Source organism: Achroia grisella, unplaced genomic scaffold (genome assembly GCF_030625045.1).
Source record: "Achroia grisella isolate CSIRO2021 unplaced genomic scaffold, CSIRO_AGI_Agris_v1 utg784, whole genome shotgun sequence".
NCBI classification, from domain to species: domain Eukaryota; kingdom Metazoa; phylum Arthropoda; class Insecta; order Lepidoptera; family Pyralidae; genus Achroia; species Achroia grisella.
The window spans coordinates 1734617-1755783 of record NW_026713024.1 but is presented as its reverse complement, the minus strand read 5'-3'; the positions used below and the strand labels follow the sequence as shown (position 1 = coordinate 1755783).

General features: G+C 35.3%; 1 protein-coding gene across 1 annotated transcript in view; it reads right to left on the bottom strand.

Moving 5' to 3' along the window:
- Positions 1-21167, bottom strand: part of LOC131851500 (protein trapped in endoderm-1) — a 44049-nt gene that overhangs the window by 13173 nt on the left and 9709 nt on the right. Inside the window, exon 2 of the mRNA XM_059202009.1 lies at positions 13381-13627. Within this exon, the coding sequence (XP_059057992.1) occupies positions 13381-13627 (247 nt within the window). The remainder of the gene's footprint in view (positions 1-13380; positions 13628-21167) is intronic.

Here is a 21167-nt window from a genome sequence, read left to right as displayed (position 1 = left end):
CGTAACTATTTAATGTTAACTTTTAACAGTCAGCTTAATGGAGATAACCGAGAAAAAGACAGATTCTATAATAATAATAAACTCGATAGTTTTTATATTTCTTTGAAATTTTAGAGACTGTACGAACTAAAAGTACATGCCAGTCTCATTGCATATATATCTAATATATAAAATTCTTATGTCGCAGATTTCGTGTTTATAGTCCTCTGAAGCGGCTTGACCGATTTTTATGAAATCACTAGCTTTTGCCCGTGGCTTCGCTCGCGTTAATATATCCCTTTAGGGGTGGAATTAATCAAAATCCTTTCTTAGCGGATGCCTACGTCATAATATCTACTTGTATGCCAAATTTCACCCCGATCTGTCCAGTGGTTTGGGCTGTGCGTTGATAGATCACTATGTCAGTCACCTTTGAGTTATATATGTTTAAGATATTAGAGTATATTCAGTAGATCTAAGAATAGCTTTATAACTAATTTTTATAACTCTAAATATTGTTTTTTTATTATTTTATAATGTGGCATTTAAAAAAAATACAAGCCAAAATTTTCACCCTTCTATCACCAACCCCTATTTTTTAATACCTACTGGAATTATCTATAAATAAATTTAAAAGATCTATTAAATAATATTTACTGAGCATTATATTACTCATTAAACGATTACATACATGACAAACTTGCATGCAAAAATTACTCATGCACGGGATTTTCATATATATAAGTGAACAATGTAAATAAAATGACTTTTATACAAAAATGGAATTCTATTGAGTTTCTTGCCAGTTCTTCACAACTGAATCTGTATACTGAACTGGATGGTAAGAAAAAAATATTCATACAATACTTGATGTTCATAAGCGGCTAAAATATCGTACATGAATGTTTGGTTTAATTTGATTTGATTCATTGTACGCTAACACTAGATAGATAGATAAGTTTTTAATTGTATCTTAGTAGACACATATAGGCTTAATTATAACATCACATGACAAGTATAATATATACTGTTTTAAACTTGACGCGGTCATTATTTATACGTATAATTAGTAACAATTATTATTAATTAAACAAAAACAAAAAACGCGATCGAAAAGTGTCTTAAATGTACGTAAAGATACTGTGAGTACAGTTTGCCGAGATGAATATCGAGCGAGTTCCAGTAGTAGCAACAAACGAAGACATGTGAAGGTAGACGCATATGTCTGCCCATAAAAAGATTTCATTTTCCATCTACCCGCTGCTCTTCAGTTTACCCGTGATCATGGTGGTTGAAACACTACCGAAATATCGGGACCTCAGCAAATAAATATAAAACGTGGTAAGATCCCGTGATTTTTACTAATTATACGTATAAATATAATATAACAATTCAATAAGGGTAAACCTGCACGTGTGTGCTACAATACAAAACTGGTACATAGCTCAGTGTGGAGAATCACTCAAGGAGCAAAACACTGATTTTCAGCTATGTCCTCGAGGGTGAATAATGTACCTTGTAGGTTTTTTTTTTATAAAATAAAATGAACTGAATGAAATAATGTGAAATAAATAAGTAATAAAGGAACTTGGAAAGTAAGAATTACAGTTAGAGTACCAGAACTTTATAAATACCGAGACACTATAATTTAATTTGATATATATGAATACTATAAATATGAATAAAATAAATGTGTAAAAAAAAAAATAATTATAGTAATGAAGGAGTGAAAAATGTATAAATGTATTAATGATAACTAACTAATAATTATATCACTTCATTAGCGAGCAGATTGCCTTTGCAGCACTTCCATTTGACCGCATTCAGAACCGAGCAGCCAGAATCATTGGTAATCAACGTCTATGTGACAGACTCGACCCATTGGCTTTGCGGCGAGATATTGCATCTCTGTGCATTTTCTACCGCATATATCACGGGGAGTGTTCTGAGGAATTGTTCGGATTAATACCAGCTGCTGAGTTTCACCACCGTACCACCCGCCAGAAACTGAAGTACCATCCTGATCATCTGGGTGAATGGCGGTCCTCCACAGTGCGGTTTTCTAGAAACTTTTTGCCTCGCACAACCACATTGTGGAATCACCTTCTAGCAATGGTATTTGCGAACCGATACGATATTGAAACCTTCAAGAAAAGAGTTTATTCCTTTTTAAAAGGCCGACAACGTACTTGCAATTCCCCTGGTGTTGCGGGTGCTCATGGGCGGCGGTAATCACTTACCATCAGGTGAGCCGCACGCTCGTTTGTCCCCTGTGTTATAAAAAAAAAATCTGAAGGATCAGCTAAAAGTTTTATTGTAGTCGTGATTAAGACCGTGGGGTCTTAGCAGGCCCATTGTACGAAAAATAAAAAAGAAAACGCATAAATAATAATTATTGCTGCATAAAACTGATCTTACAAGAAAGGATATGAATCAGACGGCATAAATCATTGTAGCCCAAGAGCCCACGGCGGCCAGACTTACGTCATATTAGTAAACGTGAAAGTTCTTGTATGTGTGTCCCCAACACAGGTAAGAACGATCCCCAAACATGAAACCTGGATCGTGGTTCTTTTTGCAGGTAACAGGTAACAAAGGTGTAAAAAATTTCATATCAAATTCGTTATTTTAAGATGCTCCATTTCTTCACATATTGCTCGTAACAGTATTATAACTTGCTCTGCTCATTGCCAGACCCTTAGTGTGGTGCCAACCCTCCGTTGGACCCCTATACTATGCTATTTTATAAATAAACTTACGTCATTTTAATAAAGCTGAACTTTATATATATTATAGATATTACCACAGATAATATAATATTACAATATTACTAATATGACGTATATCTGGCCGTCGTGGGCTCTTGCTCTATTACGCATGTGGTTTACAAACTCTGTTGCAAAAAGTCTACACTTTTATGGCGACAGACAGACAGATCCGGCTGTGTGCTGAATCAGCGCAAAAAAAACAATAGTGGGCGCTGGTAGGGCTGTAGCAATTGATTTTTATTTTGTTGAAACATTTGTGATTGCTAGCGGTATGATTAGCCGCTTTATTTGTATGCCAGTTATTTATTAAAATAAAAGTAAATTTCGAACATATATAGTTGTATAGAAACGGTATAAAAAAAATTGTGATCAGAAGTACAATACTTGAAGAATGTTGTTTAGAAGAAGTCATTTTTGTAGATAGTATTTCCCGCGCAAATGCAACACGCCACAGATTCATAATATTGCACGGCGCGCAGCCGCAGTAGGATGGCGAGCGCATCATGGCAGTATATATATTTCGACCATTGGACCACTACTGATTATAATTATGCTAATACCTCGTGCCAGCCTATCTCCATTATCTTAGGAGACAATGGCACAGAAATTATACGTGTATGATGCTAATGCATAAAAAGCGAGACTTTCAAATGCGACGCATCGCTGCACAAGAGTCCCATTATATGATTTATTGATTATTCAAACCCCTTTATGTAGAAGTATAGAAATAGAAATAATCTTTATTCAAATAAACTCATTACAAGCACTTTTGAATAGTCGTATTTTGATTCTACCACTCATTCGGAATGTAGATTCATCACAAGAAGAATGCGCAAGAAACTTGTGTGTTGCTCTTTTTAATAGATGTTTTTTTTTATTTAATAATTACAGTATAACAAGTAAGAGGCATGCGATAATCAACATAGAAATCGCTACGCACTAGATAGATTAGTAAACTGTCAATTCTTTTTTTTTAATTCGAGTAGATTATATTCTTTGACGATTCCTCAACGCTGAGGGTCGTGACCACCAGGAATACTTCTTCCAATTAATTCTCTCCAGGCATCTCTATCTTATGTCAATTGAATGGCCGTCTGCATATTTTGCTTGACGGCATCTCCAACTTAGTCAGCCCATCGTGCAGATGCTCTACCTCTGCATCTTCTTACATCCATGTGGCCTCACATTATACATTTAGATGTTAGCTATTCATAATTTTTAATTTGTTCCAATAAGTAAATATATTATTATTATTATAAGTGTCAACATATGTCATGTCTAAACACAGAGGTGGGGATTGTTAGTATTGGGAACTATTGACCACATTGGGAGAAATGTACCACGTCAAGTCGTCCTCAATCTTGTCGACCCATAGAAACTATCGTGATTAATTCCTGATGAAGTCACCATAATGTGCTAAATGACCTGACTTCGTGCTATCAACCTCCTATCATCCACTAAAAAAAGCACCTTGTCATATTAACACTGTTAAGGTATCCTTTAAAAATGTTTTGAGTTCCCAATAATATTATGTTAACAAGAGTACCTTGTACCTGTACCTTACTACCTGCTTACAATTCTGTGCATATCATAATACTAGCTTTTGCTCGTGGCTTCGCTCGCGTTAATTTATTCCTTTAGGGGTGGAATTTACCAAAATCCTTTCTTAGGGGATGGCTACGTCATTGTAGCTTTATCCAAGCAAAGTCTCAGCCCGATCGGTTTAAAATTGACGAAGTGTCATATAAACTTTTATCCCCCATTTTATCCCCTTGGGGGTAGAATTAATCAAAATCCTTTCTTAGCGGATGCCTACGTCATAACATCTACCTGCATGCCAAATTTCAGCCCGATCCGTCCAGTGATTTGGGCTGTGCGTTGATAGATCACTATGTCAGTCACCTTTGAATTATATATATTTAGATCCATACATCAACGTTACTTTTAATCTAAATACGCTTTTTTGGACTACTAAACCTACACCCAGATCACAAGTCTCGGGAACTGCTCGGAGTTTCCCTCTCTGCCACAGGATGGACCCGGCACCGGTTGTTGTAGAAGGAGTAATGTTTATTTTAGTCTATATAAGTATTGGTCTATGTTATTATGAGTCTATGGCTGTTTGGTCTATGGTTAGAAGACAATAAAATGACAACGTTCTCAACAATGCCTATTAATTCAATCCAATGTAACCTAACTGTTGCTGGCAGTTTCTCTACCATTCTTTTTATAAACTTAAAACGTATTTTAATATATGTTTTTTATGTCACTTATGATTAGTACTTGTTACTTTTCGCTGAGAGCCCTTTTGGGAAATATACACGTATATAATTATGAATTAATTAAAAAAGTCTTAATATTTTTAATATATTTTTATATATTTTATTTAAGTCAATGTGTTCTCGCTCCAGTCACACTAACATTAATACATTTTACCCGCACCGTGAATCCACGGAATGCTAAGTTCGTGTCTATTAAGTAATTTATATTTTAACTTTAAAATGAAGCAACAATGGGCCCCGTTGTGTTTAAATTGAAATGTTACCATCACACATCCGATGACATGTACCCCAAACATAGGGGCAGTATAATTTATGTCAGTGTTTTTCAATCTTTTAGATTTCGACGACCCCATCGAAAGGTTAAGGAAAAAGTTAAAATGAAAACCAAAGAAATTATTAAATTAAAAGTCTACATACGTTAGTTAGGCAAAAAATTGTTTTTATTTTAGTACATTTATCTATTATTCACGCGGGCCACACTGCGTCGACGCCGCGATGTTGCCACATCGCGATTAGAAAATGATTTCATTATTAATATCTCAAAAATATCATTAAAATTTGATATAATTTTGAAAAATAAACAAGCACATCTGTTGCGAACTATATTTTATACCTTTTTTATTATCTATGTTTTTTATAATACTATATTGTTTTTACATATGTGACATAAGTCAACATAATATTCTGCTATACCGGTGCCGTTTTCTGTGCTCGCCTAGTCTTGATCTCCTTCCTTCACAACATCTTTCCCACTAAAATTGTGTTTTTGTTGTATTAGACCCCCCTAGGGGTCGCGACCCACAGCCACAGTTTGAAAAACACTGATTTATATTATTGTTCCACACCTCATGCCTCATGCCTGATGTATACTGACGTAGAATGTTTACTAACACATTTTTATTGCTATATTTTTATTTACATTCCGAGGTTTCGTGGAACTTTTCATTTTTATGGAATTATTGCCTGTTACATTCTTTGATGTTACTTTTTTGCGTTTGGGATATTCCATTTCCCTAATAAAATATATACCTCTGAGGTGAGAGTTAGTCATCTAGAGGGATATCTATCCTTATGACTAAGTTAATGACTTACTAAGTCAAGTCTGACTATACAAAAATACCCGAAAAAGTATATGCATGGATATACAAAGTAATACGAGCAACATACAAGTTTATTGTTCATTCTTCTTGTGATGAGTCCGAGTTCCAAATGAGAAGTAGAATAAAAAAAAATGTGACTATTCAAAAGTGCTTATATATTTTTTTTTTTTTTTTAAATTGAGAATATCTTTGTTGTACTCAATACTTTAGCGTTTGCGCCTGTGGTTTACGCTCGCTTCAGCAGAGTTTATTATGATTTAGCAAGTTTTGATTTTAGTAGGTGTCATTAGAATATTATTATTGAAATATATACATTTTTAGAAATATATACAATTATTTATATAACAAAACATAAAACAAAATTACCGAAGAAACAAAATCAACAAAAATAAAAAAATACGAAGACAATCAAAACAATATAAAACAAGAATAAAAGAACAAAACAAAGCAACAATAGAGATAAAACAAAACAAATAACAGAAGATTAAACAAAATAACAAAACGAAAAGTAAAATAAAGACGTTGGTGGTTTGGATGACGATGGTATGGATATGATGATGGTATGAGAATGATGATGATGATGGAGGTATGGGAATGTTGGTGATGATGATTATGTTTGATTAAAATGTTTGAGGTTGTGAATGATGTATGATATGTGTGATGTGAAAGTGTCGATGGTTGATTGATGTTTGATGATGGATGGGAGATGGAATGGTTCTGAGACCCGAACCATGCTACAGGCCGTCTCATGGTCGAGCCTCGTGGGACCGAACCTCGGACACTCCTTGACGAGATGCTCCATAGTTTGCGGAGCATCATCGTTGCAAGGGCATTTGTCGTCCGAGGTGATCCCGAACCGTTTGAGGTATGATTTGGAGTATGAATGACCGGTGAGAAGCTGGGTGAAATGAAAGTTTGGAGGGAAGGCCTGTATCACAAGCAGCAGCTCAGCGTAATTGCTGCACCACTGCTTGGTATACTGGCAATTGTCTGTCGCGTCGTATAAGTCCTCTAGTTCGGCTTTGCTTAACTGCATGAAGTGATGTTTTATGTAGCTGAGGGGGAATTTGGAGAATGAGGGGGATGAATGGGAGTTGGCTGCTGATTTGGCCGCGAGGTCGGCCTCCTCATTGCCAGATATCCCGATGTGTGATCGGATCCAAATGAATGAAATGTTGATGTTGTGATGTTTGGCTAGTTGGAGTGATTTAAAGATGTTATTACAGAGATGATTGGTGCTGTTATGATTGGACAGTTCCATCAGCGATGACTTGCTGTCCGTGAGGATGATTGCGGGTGACAGTTTTTTTGTGATGATGAGTTGGCATGCTTGGTCGATGGCGGCCATCTCCGCTTGGAACACCGAGCAGACATCATGCAGTTTGAGCTTCTTGCTCAGAACTGTAGAGCCGCTCGGGTTCCGGATGACGACCGCTGCACCGACCTTACCGTGATGCTTACTACCATCGGTGTAGCAAGTGAATGAGGTGGGGTCGAGAATGTGTGTGAGTTCCTCGGCAGAGTCGGCCTCCATGAAGGAGATTCCCCTTCTCTGCCTAGGATGTAGGAGATCGGATGGTGGAGTGGGTGAGTCAAGTGGAATGTCATGTGGCAGAATTCCGGCTACTCTGCGCACCCGAGCAAGCTCGGCCTGCGCAGCCGCCCGAACCCTGCCACATATGGGATGAAGACCGGCCAGGACGATAGCCGCGGGTGTGCTGATCGTCCTGAACCCTCTGATGATGGTGATGGCGAATGATCGTTGCAATGAGGTGAGTTTGGTTTGATAGAGTTTGAATTTGAGCGCTGAGCTCCAAATTCCGGAAGCGTAACAGATAATGGGTTCAATGACTTGATGATAGATGGTTCTAATGTTTCCGGGGCTGACACCCCATGTGGGACGGATGAATTTGATGATTTTATGGTATAATTTTTTACATTTGTCGATGGTGTGGTTGACATGTTGGATGAAGGTGAGTTTGCGATCGATGATGACTCCGAGTAGTTTGATATGGTTATGAAATGGGATGATGTGACCGTCCATATGGATACGGCACTTACGAGCTTTACTGGTGAAGGTGATGGCGACAGTTTTGGATGGTCCGAATGAGAGTTTGGAATCTAAACCCCAGTTGTGAATTTGATGCAGAGCCTCATCCGCGGTCTCCTGAAGTCTGGCCGCGCTTTTCGCCTGAACAATTAGGAGCACATCGTCAGCGAATGCTTGTAGATGGCATCCTTCCGGAAGGCTCAGGTCGAAAAGCCCGTCCAGGACCAGGTTCCACATTGCCGGCCCACATACAGAACCCTGTATGCAACCTCTCGACAGTGGTTTGGCGGCTGAGGCATCTGCCAGATTTAATGAGACTGTTCTGTCCCTCAGATAGCTGGCCAGAACAGCGTAGACGTTTCTGGGGCAGCCGATGAGCCTAAGTCTATTTAGGATGTTAGGCCACCAAGCGTGATCAAAGGCGGCTTTGATATCAAGGGATACGGCTAGGACTTGGTAGCCGGATGTTGAGGCTGTTCTAATTTTGTTGATGGCATTATCTAAAGCGTGTGCGGTGGAGACTTGGGGTTTGAAACCATATTGACGGGAGTTGTTGACGTTTGTGGTGTAGATATGATGAGTGAGGCGTTGCATGACGAGTTTCTCCAATAACTTTCCTAGGATGTTGAGGAGACCTATTGGTCTGGAGGTAAGGCTATTGGCATTGCTCTGTTGACCATTCTTTGGGATGAGTTTGATGCGTGCTACTTTCCAAATCGTAGGGAAATGTCCTATCTCAAGGCATCTGTTCATGACGGCTGTGATTACTTCGGGAATGGATTCGACGACTGCAACAATGATGTCGGCGGTAAGGTGATCTGGTCCGGGAGCTTTTTTTGGATTACTTTCTTTAGCAGTTAGGAGGACTTCTTCTATGGTGAAAGGGGGTTCATTAGGGGTATTGGGAGGGGGTAGATTTGACTGTGTTCTATGTTCCAGGTGGGCCTGCCTATTGTCCGGCGTGTCGTCAGGGAAAAATTTGTGGAGAATGGCTTCGGCTGTTTCAATTGGGGTTTGGGTGAAGGTCCCATCGGGTTTTTGTATTGTAGTTGGAGGTTGCGGTGCAGGTGCGGTTTTGATGATTCTATTAGTGACAGCCCATACATCCTCTTTTCCCTGTCTATTGCAGAATTCGCGGAAGTGCTTGTTGGAATACTCACTGAACAACTTTGAGTATTCCAATCGAAGGGAGTTTTTTAAGGCTATTGCTTCATCCAGCGGTCTACCCTGTCTTTTTAACCTACAGAGTTTATGATGTTGTTTAATAACCTTTGCTTTACTTTGTTCCAAGTGCTTATATTAGGTTTATTTGAATAAAGATTATTTCTATTTTCTATTATAATAATATCCATTAATAAGAATAGACAACAACGCTATACAGTACTAAACTCAGCTACTGTTATGGGTGCACTAGACTGATATAAATACTTTTTTTTTAAACACCTACATAATATAGATAGGGAACACCAACAACCAGTACAAATAATCATACCAGTACTCGCTAGTGTTCGAAATTAAATTTTTTAATTTATTTAAATTATAAAGTTTTTTTTTTAATGTCATGGCTTGGCACTATAATGCATTTGCCAAATTATAAAGTTGAATTTATACAATAATTTATTTAAATTTTAAGTTTGAACGTTCCAAAAGAAAAAAAAGTAATGACGTTTAAATAAGATTCCATTTTCAAATTTACTGATACGTCATCTATTACGGTCGACAGCCCTCTCGCGTTCTGTCAAATCTCTACATCAACGTGTGTGTGTTCAGTACGTGGTAGAGTGTGTAATGTTTTTGTTTTAGTTTTAATTTAATGTACTTTTTAATTGTTCGAAATTTAAAAATGTTAAGCACGTATTACACTATTTGAAGGTTATGTTATTTTTTTAAAGACAATAAAATGTAATAATAATATAAAAAAATATTACCAATTGAGTTACCAGCTTATTGGACGGTGAAAATATTACTTTAGTAAGCATTATTAGGCCGTAAATGTAATATGAATAAATGATTTTTGCGTTTGAATTATCATAAAAAATATTTGGTTTTTATAGATCCTCCTTCATATAAACATTACTATAATTTCATATAGGGATATTTTCCCAAAAATGGGTTTAAAATTTTCTCTCGACGTGTTAATACTGCGCCATAATGCGCGCATTAACTCGAATGTTTATAAGTATTAACAGTGCATGGTGTTCTTATGACCTTATCGTATTTAAATCAGTTAGCGTCATGCATTAATATTAATGACACTTAAGTGTTATGGTAATACTCGTACTCCAGTCTAATGGAGTGGCCATTGAACTCATATCGCAATAGTATTGCTATATGACGCATATTCAGATAAATGAGTCCAAATTAATTAGTTCTGCAGCCTCGAAATCGCAATTCGATATCGGAATTTAACGCAAATTATTACAAACATCACTGTTATGTAGGGTTGCCATCTCTAAAATATGGAAACCAGTACAAGACGCGTGATAACCCCGGATTTTAGAGTCCAGGACATGTCAATAGGTTGTTTTAAACATAGTCAGTGTAAGAAAAATCAGTTAAAAATATCGTAAATCAACTTTTTATTTATTTTCAGACCTTTTTTTATCATCATTTTAAATGTACCCAACAAAACAGAATCTTATTACATTTTGTTACGAATTGTTTTAATAAGCAGTTCTATTTTTTTTTTATTATTAACATAAAACACAAATTATTAATATACTTCAATATGAAAATTAAAACAAAATACATAACTTAGGACGCTCAGCGGATGCGCTCTAAACTAGGACAAATCCGGGAAAACCCGGAAGGATGGCAACCCTACTGTTATGACTTCGTGGGTCACTTCTACAGTTACATACAAAGGTCGTGAGTTCAAGTCTCGGCGATAGCAAAAAATATGTTTACTAATATTTTTTTTTGTGACAAATAAAATTAATTGGACAGATAATTATGACGGTAAGTCGCCTCTGGCCTGTGATAGATTTTTATCTTGACAGCTTCGGTGGTCTAGTGATGTAGTCTAGTCTTACTACGGATGGTCGCTGGTTCGATTCCTCGCACGGCACAAATATTTGTATTCATGACTATAATTGTTTGTATCGGTCTGGGTGTTTTCTATGTATAATATGTATGTATTTACGAAAACAAAAAAATCTATGTATTTATATCAATTGTATAACACAAGGTTCGTTTAGCTAGGGACTAGATGGCGTTGTGTGAATTGTCCTGATATGTTTTTAACTAAATGATGATATATATAAATACTAAATGCAATACTTGATATGCCCAATAACAAGTATTGCATTTACTATTACATTATTAAGATACATCCCTAACATCTATACAAAAATTGCTACTATGAAAATTTTTTACAATAACTACTACAATTAAAGTCAATGTAATTTTGTCGATAGTATAAGATTCGTTTCGTTTTCGCACTCCGGTCAGATTTTCTCTATTTGGCAGCTTATCCACCATTCTTTTTATGAATTTTATATTATTTTGATATGTTTTTTTGTATCATTTTGTCTACCCTTTAGGAAAATGTACACATTTATTAAAATTGTTCTAATTTTTCATAAAATAGTCATTTTGTCAGCCATTCCTTCTCCGGTGTGACCGGAGTGACAAGTTTGTTGTAGAATTACCCAAAGTAAGGTCATATATATATATTTTTCAATACTGCGTTTGCGCTATTGCTAGACTACTACTACCCTGTACTCAGAGAAAAATTGAAAAAGACTGTATTTTCCAAAACAAAAAAAGGATTATTGTAGGAGAAATATGATTTCGCTTTATCGTCATTCCTCTTAAACGAAATACGAAACATATTTACGAATTTTAATAATTCAAAATATCTATAATTCCCGCGAGTTTCCCGCTTAAATCCATAGACAAAAAGTTTATGTTTTATTCATTCATTCATAATTTAAGAGCTGTGCTCTTGTCGGTGGAGCTCCTGCCACCTTCCACGATCTTCTATCAGTCCTTTTAGCTGTTGATACGACAAAAAGTTTTTGTTTTAATAATTCAAAATGAGTGATGATGATGAATTCAACATATTTCTATAAAATGATCATTCCTGCGATTTTCCCGCCTCAAATCCATCGACAAAAAGTATTTGTTTCGTTTGTAAAACCTAAATTAACATTGCCTCGTAATCCATAGTTTATGGTAGTAAAACATATTTTTGTTTTACAACTGTACGGCGTACGAGTGATGTAATAAATAATGCACGGACGGACAAGTGTATATATAAAAAACGCTCCCGAGACGGCGCGAATGTGTTTTTTACGACGCGTACAAATGTAGGTATGGGCTTATGGGTTCACTCGGGTGTACTAATTGCGTGTTTATTATGGAGTCGACGCATCTTCTTATTAAAAGGATCTCTGCTCTGCAGCAATAATTTTAATTGCGGTCACGTGAGCAGCGTGTAAAGAAGGAATGCAGGTCCTTGGCTCTTTGTTTAGTTTTACTAAAAATTAAAAAAAAATACACGTCTCCATAGATTTTTTTAAATAAAGGTGGTGGATCTAAAATATGCATTGTTAGAAATATTACCGTTATTAATAATAATAATAATCTCAGGACAGTTCACACAGCGCTATCTAGACCCACGTTAAGCTAGCTAGAGCTTGTGTTATGGGTAATAGATAACTGATACAAACAAATATTTTTTTTCGTAAATACATACATATTATACATAGAAAACACCCAGATTGATACAAATAATCATATTCATGAATACAAAGTATTGATGTAAGTTTTGATTTCTTTTCATTACAGGGGACAAACGAGCATGCGGCTCACCTGATGGTAAATGATTACTGCCGCCCATGAGCAACTGCAACACCTAGGTGTATTCTATGTATAATATCTATGCATTTACAAAAAAAATGTTTCTATGTATTTATATCAGTTATCTAGTACCCATAACACAAGCTCTCCTTAGCTTGGGACTAGATGGCGCTTTGTGCATTGTTATTATCATAATTATTATTACATAATATAAAACAAAGTCGCTGTCGCTGTCTGTCCCTATGTATGCTTAAATCTTTGAAACTGCGCAACGGATTTTAAACCTTTTTTTTTTAATAGATAGAGTGATTCAAGAGGAAGGTTTATATATGTAATACACCCGTGCGAAGCCGGTGTGGGTAACTAGTATTATTATAATGATAAATAGTTCTACTAACCTGTTGATCGTAATAGCGACCATAGATAACAGTGACACCGCTTCATTCCCATAGAAGACGAATGCGAACATCTGGCAGAGTTTCTCGCCAAGGCCCCACTCCTGGCGGATGAACCGGTTCGCGGTGAGGGGCAGGTTAATGCTGCAGAACAGCAGGTCGGAGACGCAGAGGGAGAGTACGAACATGGTAGTCACGTGGCCGCGCAACTTCGGGTGCATTAGTAGAGCTGTCGTGGTTATCAGGTTACCTGGGAATTAAATTAAAATATTTTTAATAATATTATAAACGTGAAAGTTTGTGAGTATGGATGTTTGTTACTCTTTCACGCAAAAAACTACTGTACGGATTTTGATAAAGTTTTACAGTAATATAGCTTTACATCAGAATAACACATAGGCTATATTTTATATTGAAACTTAACACGATGAAACAGCGCGCGATACATTTTTGAATAGTCATACATATTATTCTACCACTCATTCGAAACGCAGATTCATCACAAGAAGAATGAGCAAGAAACTTGTGTGTTGCTATTTTGAATAGATGTTTTTATATGCAACTTTTTTATAATACATCTCATTTTTATAATACTGGACATTATACTTATAATATCTATATATAACTCAAATGTGACTGACATAGTGATCTATCAACGCACAGCCCAAACCACTGGACGGATCAGGCCGAAATTTGGCATGCTGGTAGATGTTATGACGTGGGCATCATTAGTACATAGCCTGAATTAAATAAATAGATAAATATTTAATTTATTATATCAAAAAAATGAAATTGAACAATATGCTACAATAATTGTATTAGGCTAAGACCTGTAAAAATAGTTGTAAGAGTGGAAATAAAATAAATAAGTAATGTATAATAAAAGTACCTATATAAGTGGCATAAAAATATTTAATCATTTGCCTGATTGCATCAAATCAAATCACTGGATGCTAGACAATTTAAAAGAACCTTAAAACAATGGTTATTGTATAAGTGCTTTTACAACTTAGATGTATATTACCTTGGTGGAGGGGAGTGAAAAATTGCTTGATCTAAATTGTATTGTAAATTGTTATTTTTTAATTTTTTGTTTTTGTAATTTAGTTATTTGATGTAATTGTATATTTTAATTTCATATTGTACGTCCGAAATGGATAAACTGGTCGTTTCCATAATATATGATGTAACACAGAAATAGAAATAGAAATAATCTTTATTCAAATAAACTCATTACAAGCACTTTTGAATAGTCATATTTTGATTCTACCACTCATTCGGAACGCAGATTCATCACAAGAAGAATGAGCAAGAAACTTGTGTGTTGCTCTTTTTAATAGATGTTTTTTTATATAAATAATTACAGTATAACAAGTAAGAGGCATGCGATAATCAACATAGAAATCGTTACGCACTCATTATTAGTGTAATCAGATAATATTGTCAGTGCTATGGATTTAAAGTTTTTCTATAAAACCATTATTATCGTTTTAACGAATTCTTCAATTTTAGAGTAAGCTTTTTTGCAAAGGAACTGTTTTATTTGACATTTAAATTCTAATTATTTTAAATTTTAACTTTTTTTTTTATACTTTTTTACAGTTATAGACAATAAATGCTTATCTTATAAAAATTTCGGACATTCTTGTGGACATATTCTTCTTCTTCTTTATGTGCCGTCTCCTGCCGGAGGTTGGCGTTCATCCTGGCGATCTTAATTTTGTCCATCGCTGTTCTGAACAAGGATCTGGTGCTAACCCCAAACCACTGCCTTAGATTCTTAACCACGAAGTGCGGCGCTTGCCTGGTCTACGGCGGCCCTGGATTTTTCCTTGGACATATTGACTGAACCAATTTGAACTTCAACCCACATAAATGTATTTACAATATAAACAATAATTATTCTCAGCTTCAAAACTTACTCTAAAATAAATATAATAATACAGTATTAAACACTTCAGAATACTCTCAAGGCGGATCCAATCGAGTACCACTTAGACAAATTGAGTCGATCTGCAATTTTAGACACAGTAAACATAACTGGGCGTGCGTGGCTGGAATATTTAAAACGTAAATAGATAGACAAAATCTTTATTCATATCCAAAACATTACAAACAACATTAATGCTAGAAACAAATCTGTATCTGTTAGAACATTATCTCATATATAAAATTCTAGTGTCACAATGTTAGTTACCATACTCCTACGAAACTATTTCTATTTTAAACGATATTTATCAAATTTTAGATACATAGTCAGTAGGTCTTATATATGTTCGAAGTTAGAAGAAGTTGTCCATCCCTAATATTTCTTTTTTGGATAAACATTTTTATTTTATAATAAAATGGCATTACAAAATACATACAACCCTAAATTTTCACCCTTCCGTAACTTAACCATAATTTTTAATAACGATTTTAATTCATATAGCGAAACAACGTTTACAGCGAAAAAGCGTTTGCGGGGTCAGCTAGTATCTATTTTTTTAAGTAAGTAGTAAGTAGTATCAATTTTCTTAAATATGGGTACAAAGTTCTTGCTTCATGTATTAATATAGTAGTACATATTAATACATGAAGCAAGAATTTGTACCCCTATGTAAGAAAATTGCGCAAAAGGAGGAGTATGAAATTTCACATACTCATAGTATACAGAGAAGAAGTGCAGAAAGTAATATTTTTTAAAAATTATGCATAAAAACACATTGATTCAATAAAAGAAACATTACACACACTACCATGTATTTGACAAACACACGCATTTACGATTTTGTTTATTATTAAAGTCTGTGGTCAAATTGAGAATAGATTAAATATTATTTGTCCGTAACTTTATTTGTCTGTAGTCTTAAGCGAACAGACAGCGGCGCCGAGTTTGCTTTAGACTATGGAAGTGTGAATATATGTATTACCTATGACTTAAAGGACGTTTAATAAAAGTTGTAAGACGTTTATTTTGTATTGGGTAATAATATTTTCTATAGCTAAAATGTGTTTAACGATAGCATCCCTGGTGAAGTCATCATCTGCTTCTTCCTTATCCCATTTATTTGGAGTCGGCGTTATGTTTTTCTCTTCCATTCACTGATCGCAGTCATCGCGTTATTTACTTCCTTTCTTATCATATCATCTTTCACACAGTCCATCCATCTCTTTTTCGGTCTTCCTCTGCCCTTATAACCATCGACATTCATAGGTAACATCTTCCTTAAGGGGGTCTTCCTATGTGATGGGTTGAAAAAATCGATTTTTTTTTTTCGTAAATTGCTCCCTTAACATGTCTAGAATACGGTAGTAAAGCGATTTTAGAAAATTCGAAGTCGTTTTAAAGATACAGCAGGTAAAAGAAAGAGCGGTTCGGAGCGGTGAGTTGGCAGTTAGAGACCGGGCCTATTGTGTACCGTTGGCTTTATACCTGGCCTCCCTTTTATTAATATATTTGTTTATATAAGTTTAGACACGTTTCTACAGACTTAAACAGAAATTTCTATTGTTATAATATTTTACCGAAGTTATTTTAGTCTATCCAAGAAAGTTATCCAAGAAATTACAAAATTCTACGGATTAGCAATTCGACGCCATCCAGATTCGCTTGAAGATATGAGAAAGGAAGTTTGGGCAACGTACTATCACAAATGTTCTTCTGATGAAAACCCTCAGCATCAATTTTGTCCAGAAGGCGAAGACAGTTGGTGTAAATGGCGTAAGGCTGAAGCTAATAATGAACTGGACCAATTTCATCACGATAAACCACCTCTAATTCCGCAAGTCCAAGAAGCTATCAAACCGGTTTTCGAAGATTTATCGAAAGACGAATTATTAATTCGTTGTTTAGGAGCAGAGACACAAAACAATAACGAATCTTTGAATTCTTTGATTTGGACTTTCGCTCCTAAACATCTTCATTCTGGTCCCAAAGTTGTTGAAATTGCTAGCTACTTAGCAGTTATTATCTTTAATGAAGGTTTTCAAGGTATTTTAAAAGTTATGTCGATTATGGGATGCCCTGTTGGTCGTGAAGCCCAAGCGTATGTTGAGAAACGGGATGAAAAGCGAATCTTACGCTCTGAGCGGCGCGTAAGTGATGTCGTTAAACAAGCCAGGATTGACTCAAGAGCTGAACAATCTGCTTTAAAAGAGTTTCACGAGGAAGAGGAAGGAATACTCTATGGATCAGGCATCGCCTATTGAGAGTAAGTTGATATTTTAATAGTTTTTAACGGACTTGAAACTTTAAACGCGTTTTTCTCAAAACTGTGTTTTTCAAACTTTCCTCCATTGTATCTCAGAAACGGCTGGACCGAATTACTTGAAATTTACAGGGCACACTCAATATATGTAAACGCATAGAATGAACTATTATCAATCGAAAATTTTCAAAACTTCGATTTTTTTATAGCAAAAAACAAAAAAAAAACGCCTAATTTGCAACTTTTATTTCAAATGTCTATCAAAAATCCAATTTTTTTTATATTCATTTGATTATAGGTCATTCCGTGCTTTTAAGCCTACAAATTAAAACGCCGTTTTTTTTTTTTTTTTCAGATAAGCCGATCAGCCGGAATCGTGGAGGAAGTGGGAGCTCTTTATTTCGAGGCGGGGGTGTTCAGAGCGCTGTAACTCTAGTTTGACTGAATATTTTTAGCTGAAATTTTATATTTATACTGTCCAAATATGTGTTAATAAATGATAAAAAACTTGAAGCTCTAAATATTTACTGGTCGTAGAAAAAAAATCCTAAAATATCCCTAAAAAACAGGCCGTCACATAGGAAGACCCCCTTAAACATAGTATCTTCATTCCTACGCAATACACGCATCCCTGGTCAAGTATGAATATACTTCATGGCCATCTAACTTGATTTTACTTTTTAATTATATAAAATTCGTAATTTAATAATTATTAATTACATAAGTTTTATACCATAAAATGGCGTGTTAAGAATACATATTTATTTTGTAAAATTATTTAAATTCAAATTAAAAAAGCATATATTCATGTAGGACATTTTAGCTGCTTATGAACGTCAAATTTTTTATATTATAATTTTTTCCCTAGCGTCCAGTTCAGTATACAGATTCAATTGAGAAGAACTGGCAAGAAACTCAATTGAATTTCTATATTTTTTTATTAAAAAAAAACAGTCAGGTTGTGTACAATGTTTATTTAAATAGGTGTCTATGTCTAACATTAAATGAAAATCTCATACATGAACAACTATTGCCATGCACGCTTGTCATTCAAGTAATAATTTAGTATAGGCTTAATATAAAATACTAGTGAACAAGAAACTGGTATAACTTTTGGGTCCGTTATTCATCCCTACATTTTATTGTCACATGGCATGTTTGCCAAGGTGCCGTCCGAAGGGGATCCTCCCCTATTCCCTATCCGCCCCCACTGCCCGGTGACAGATTGACATATCGATTGCCCTGCCAATAGTTTTCTTCAACTCTCCATGTGGCCATAATGGAATATTGATAACGCCATTTGGTTTACGTTTTAGTTTTTATTCGATTTATAGTATATATTTTTGCGAATATGTTTTTTTTAATGGATGATAATGGAATGATGTAACCGAATAGGTATTATTTTTATTTATGACATTTTTTTTAATGGATGATGAAGGAATATTACACTCGCCTGCGCTAACCGTTTACGCTGGCGGGGCACCAGTAAAGGATGAAAAGGTGAACATGAAGACAGTTACTCCATCATGACAAATTCATAATCATCATCATCTCATCCCGGAAGACGTCCACTGCTGAACAAACGCCTTCCCCAAAGATATTCACATAACAAATTCACCAGGAATTTATCATGATGGTTTCCAGAACAGTAAGGAGGTCCTCACATGATATATTGCTAGCAATGGGGTCATCAGTCCACATCACCAACGATCCTCTTTCCTTCCTACTTATGACAGTTACCAGACAAGGGTATACGATTGGTTTAGTTTATATTGAGCGATTGTTTTGTAATATATCATTTTTTGAACGGGTTTGGGCTCTTACTTAGCACTTAAACCTGTAGCACTGATCTGAAGAGATCTATTGTGCTCGCCTTATGTACTTATATTGTATTCTAGCTAGCTTAGTTGATCCAAGATGGTCCAGTGTGAAAATTCAAACGGGATCGAAATTACGAGGGCCTGAGCCGAATTGTGCTCGACCTTTTTCAGAGTTCGCTACCTAGGCCCGTCAGGGATAAGAATTGAAGGATATTCCTATGCGATGGTTTTTATCTCCTCAAGATAGATGTATACTTTCCAAAATAGATATTTCGTTTATGTATGAAATAGAAATAATCTTTATTCAAATAAACTTAATATAAACACTTTTGAATAGTTACATTTTTTTATTCTACAACTCATTCGGAACACAGACTCATCGCAAGAAGAACGAGCAAGAAACTTGTGTGTTGCTTTTTAAAATATATGTTTTAAGTAAATATACTTTAACAAGTATTAGGTACGAGCCAATCAACATAGAAACCGCTAATCACTCAATCTTTGGTTAATTAGATAACAATGTCAGCGCTATGAATTTTGAGTTAGATTTTTTCTCCAAAATTCCTCATTTATAAAGCGTAGGCTATGTGATTGTAAATAGTATGTGTAGCGTCATTTCCTCTTCTATTTGGCAAGATCTACAAGTCTTTGTTGAGCACAGGCCTAAGTTTGCCATATATTTATTTAACTAGCTTTTGCTCGCGGCTTCGCTCGCGTTAATTTATCCCCTTAAAGGTGAAATTTATCAAAATTCTTTCTTAGGGGATGCCTACATCATAGTAACTTTATGCATGTAAAGTCCCAGCCCGATCGGTTTAAAATTGACAGTTTCATATAAACTTTCATTCTCTATTTTATCCCCTTGCGGGTAGAATTAATCAAAATCCTTTCTTAGCGGATGCCTACGTCATAACATCTACCTGCATGCCAAATTTTAACCCGATCCGTCCAGTTGTTTGGGCTGTGCGTTGATAGGTCACTATGTCAGTCACCTTTGAGTTATATATATTTAGATTTACACTGACCAGGGAGGACCGTAATCATGATTCCAAAATAATTAGTAATATATCTACATACTTTGCGTATCCTGGGCGAAGAAGAAGAAGAATATGTCCAGCAGTGGACTGCAGTAGGCTTTTGATGATGATGTTAATACCAATGATGATAATAATATGTAGTTACTTTATACTTAGCTGATACTTAGCTTTTGTCTTTCAGTAATACCTTATATTTATATATATTAAAATTACATTACCCACGATTCTGTTCTTGCATAACTTTATATATAACATATGTATTTTAATGTTTATTTTTATGTTCTTATTTCACGTGTAAGTTCAAGTGTATTGTGTTTGTTTTATTATTATATTTTTTCTTATGTATTATTTCCTTAGACAATTTTTAAACTTGTTTTTATTTGTACTCGTAGTATTCAGATACGAATAAAGATTTATCTATCTAACTTGAGTGTAGGTGGCGCTGTATGAATTACCCTGAGATTATATTATTCGAACCCGCGACCATCGTAACGCGGTGTATACCACCGAGGCCGTAGTGTCCGAGTTGTTATGAACCCCCTTCAGCGCTAATTAATTGCCATCGTTTGTCAGTCAACGTGACACGCGCCAGTTATACTTCCACATAATTGAATGGCAACAATAACAATACTAATGTTGTCTATCACACGAGGTATTTTTATATCATTACCAAAAATAGAACACAATATTTTTAATGGAAGTTTCGTCGACATCACCACTTTTTCACATGAGCAATATTTTAT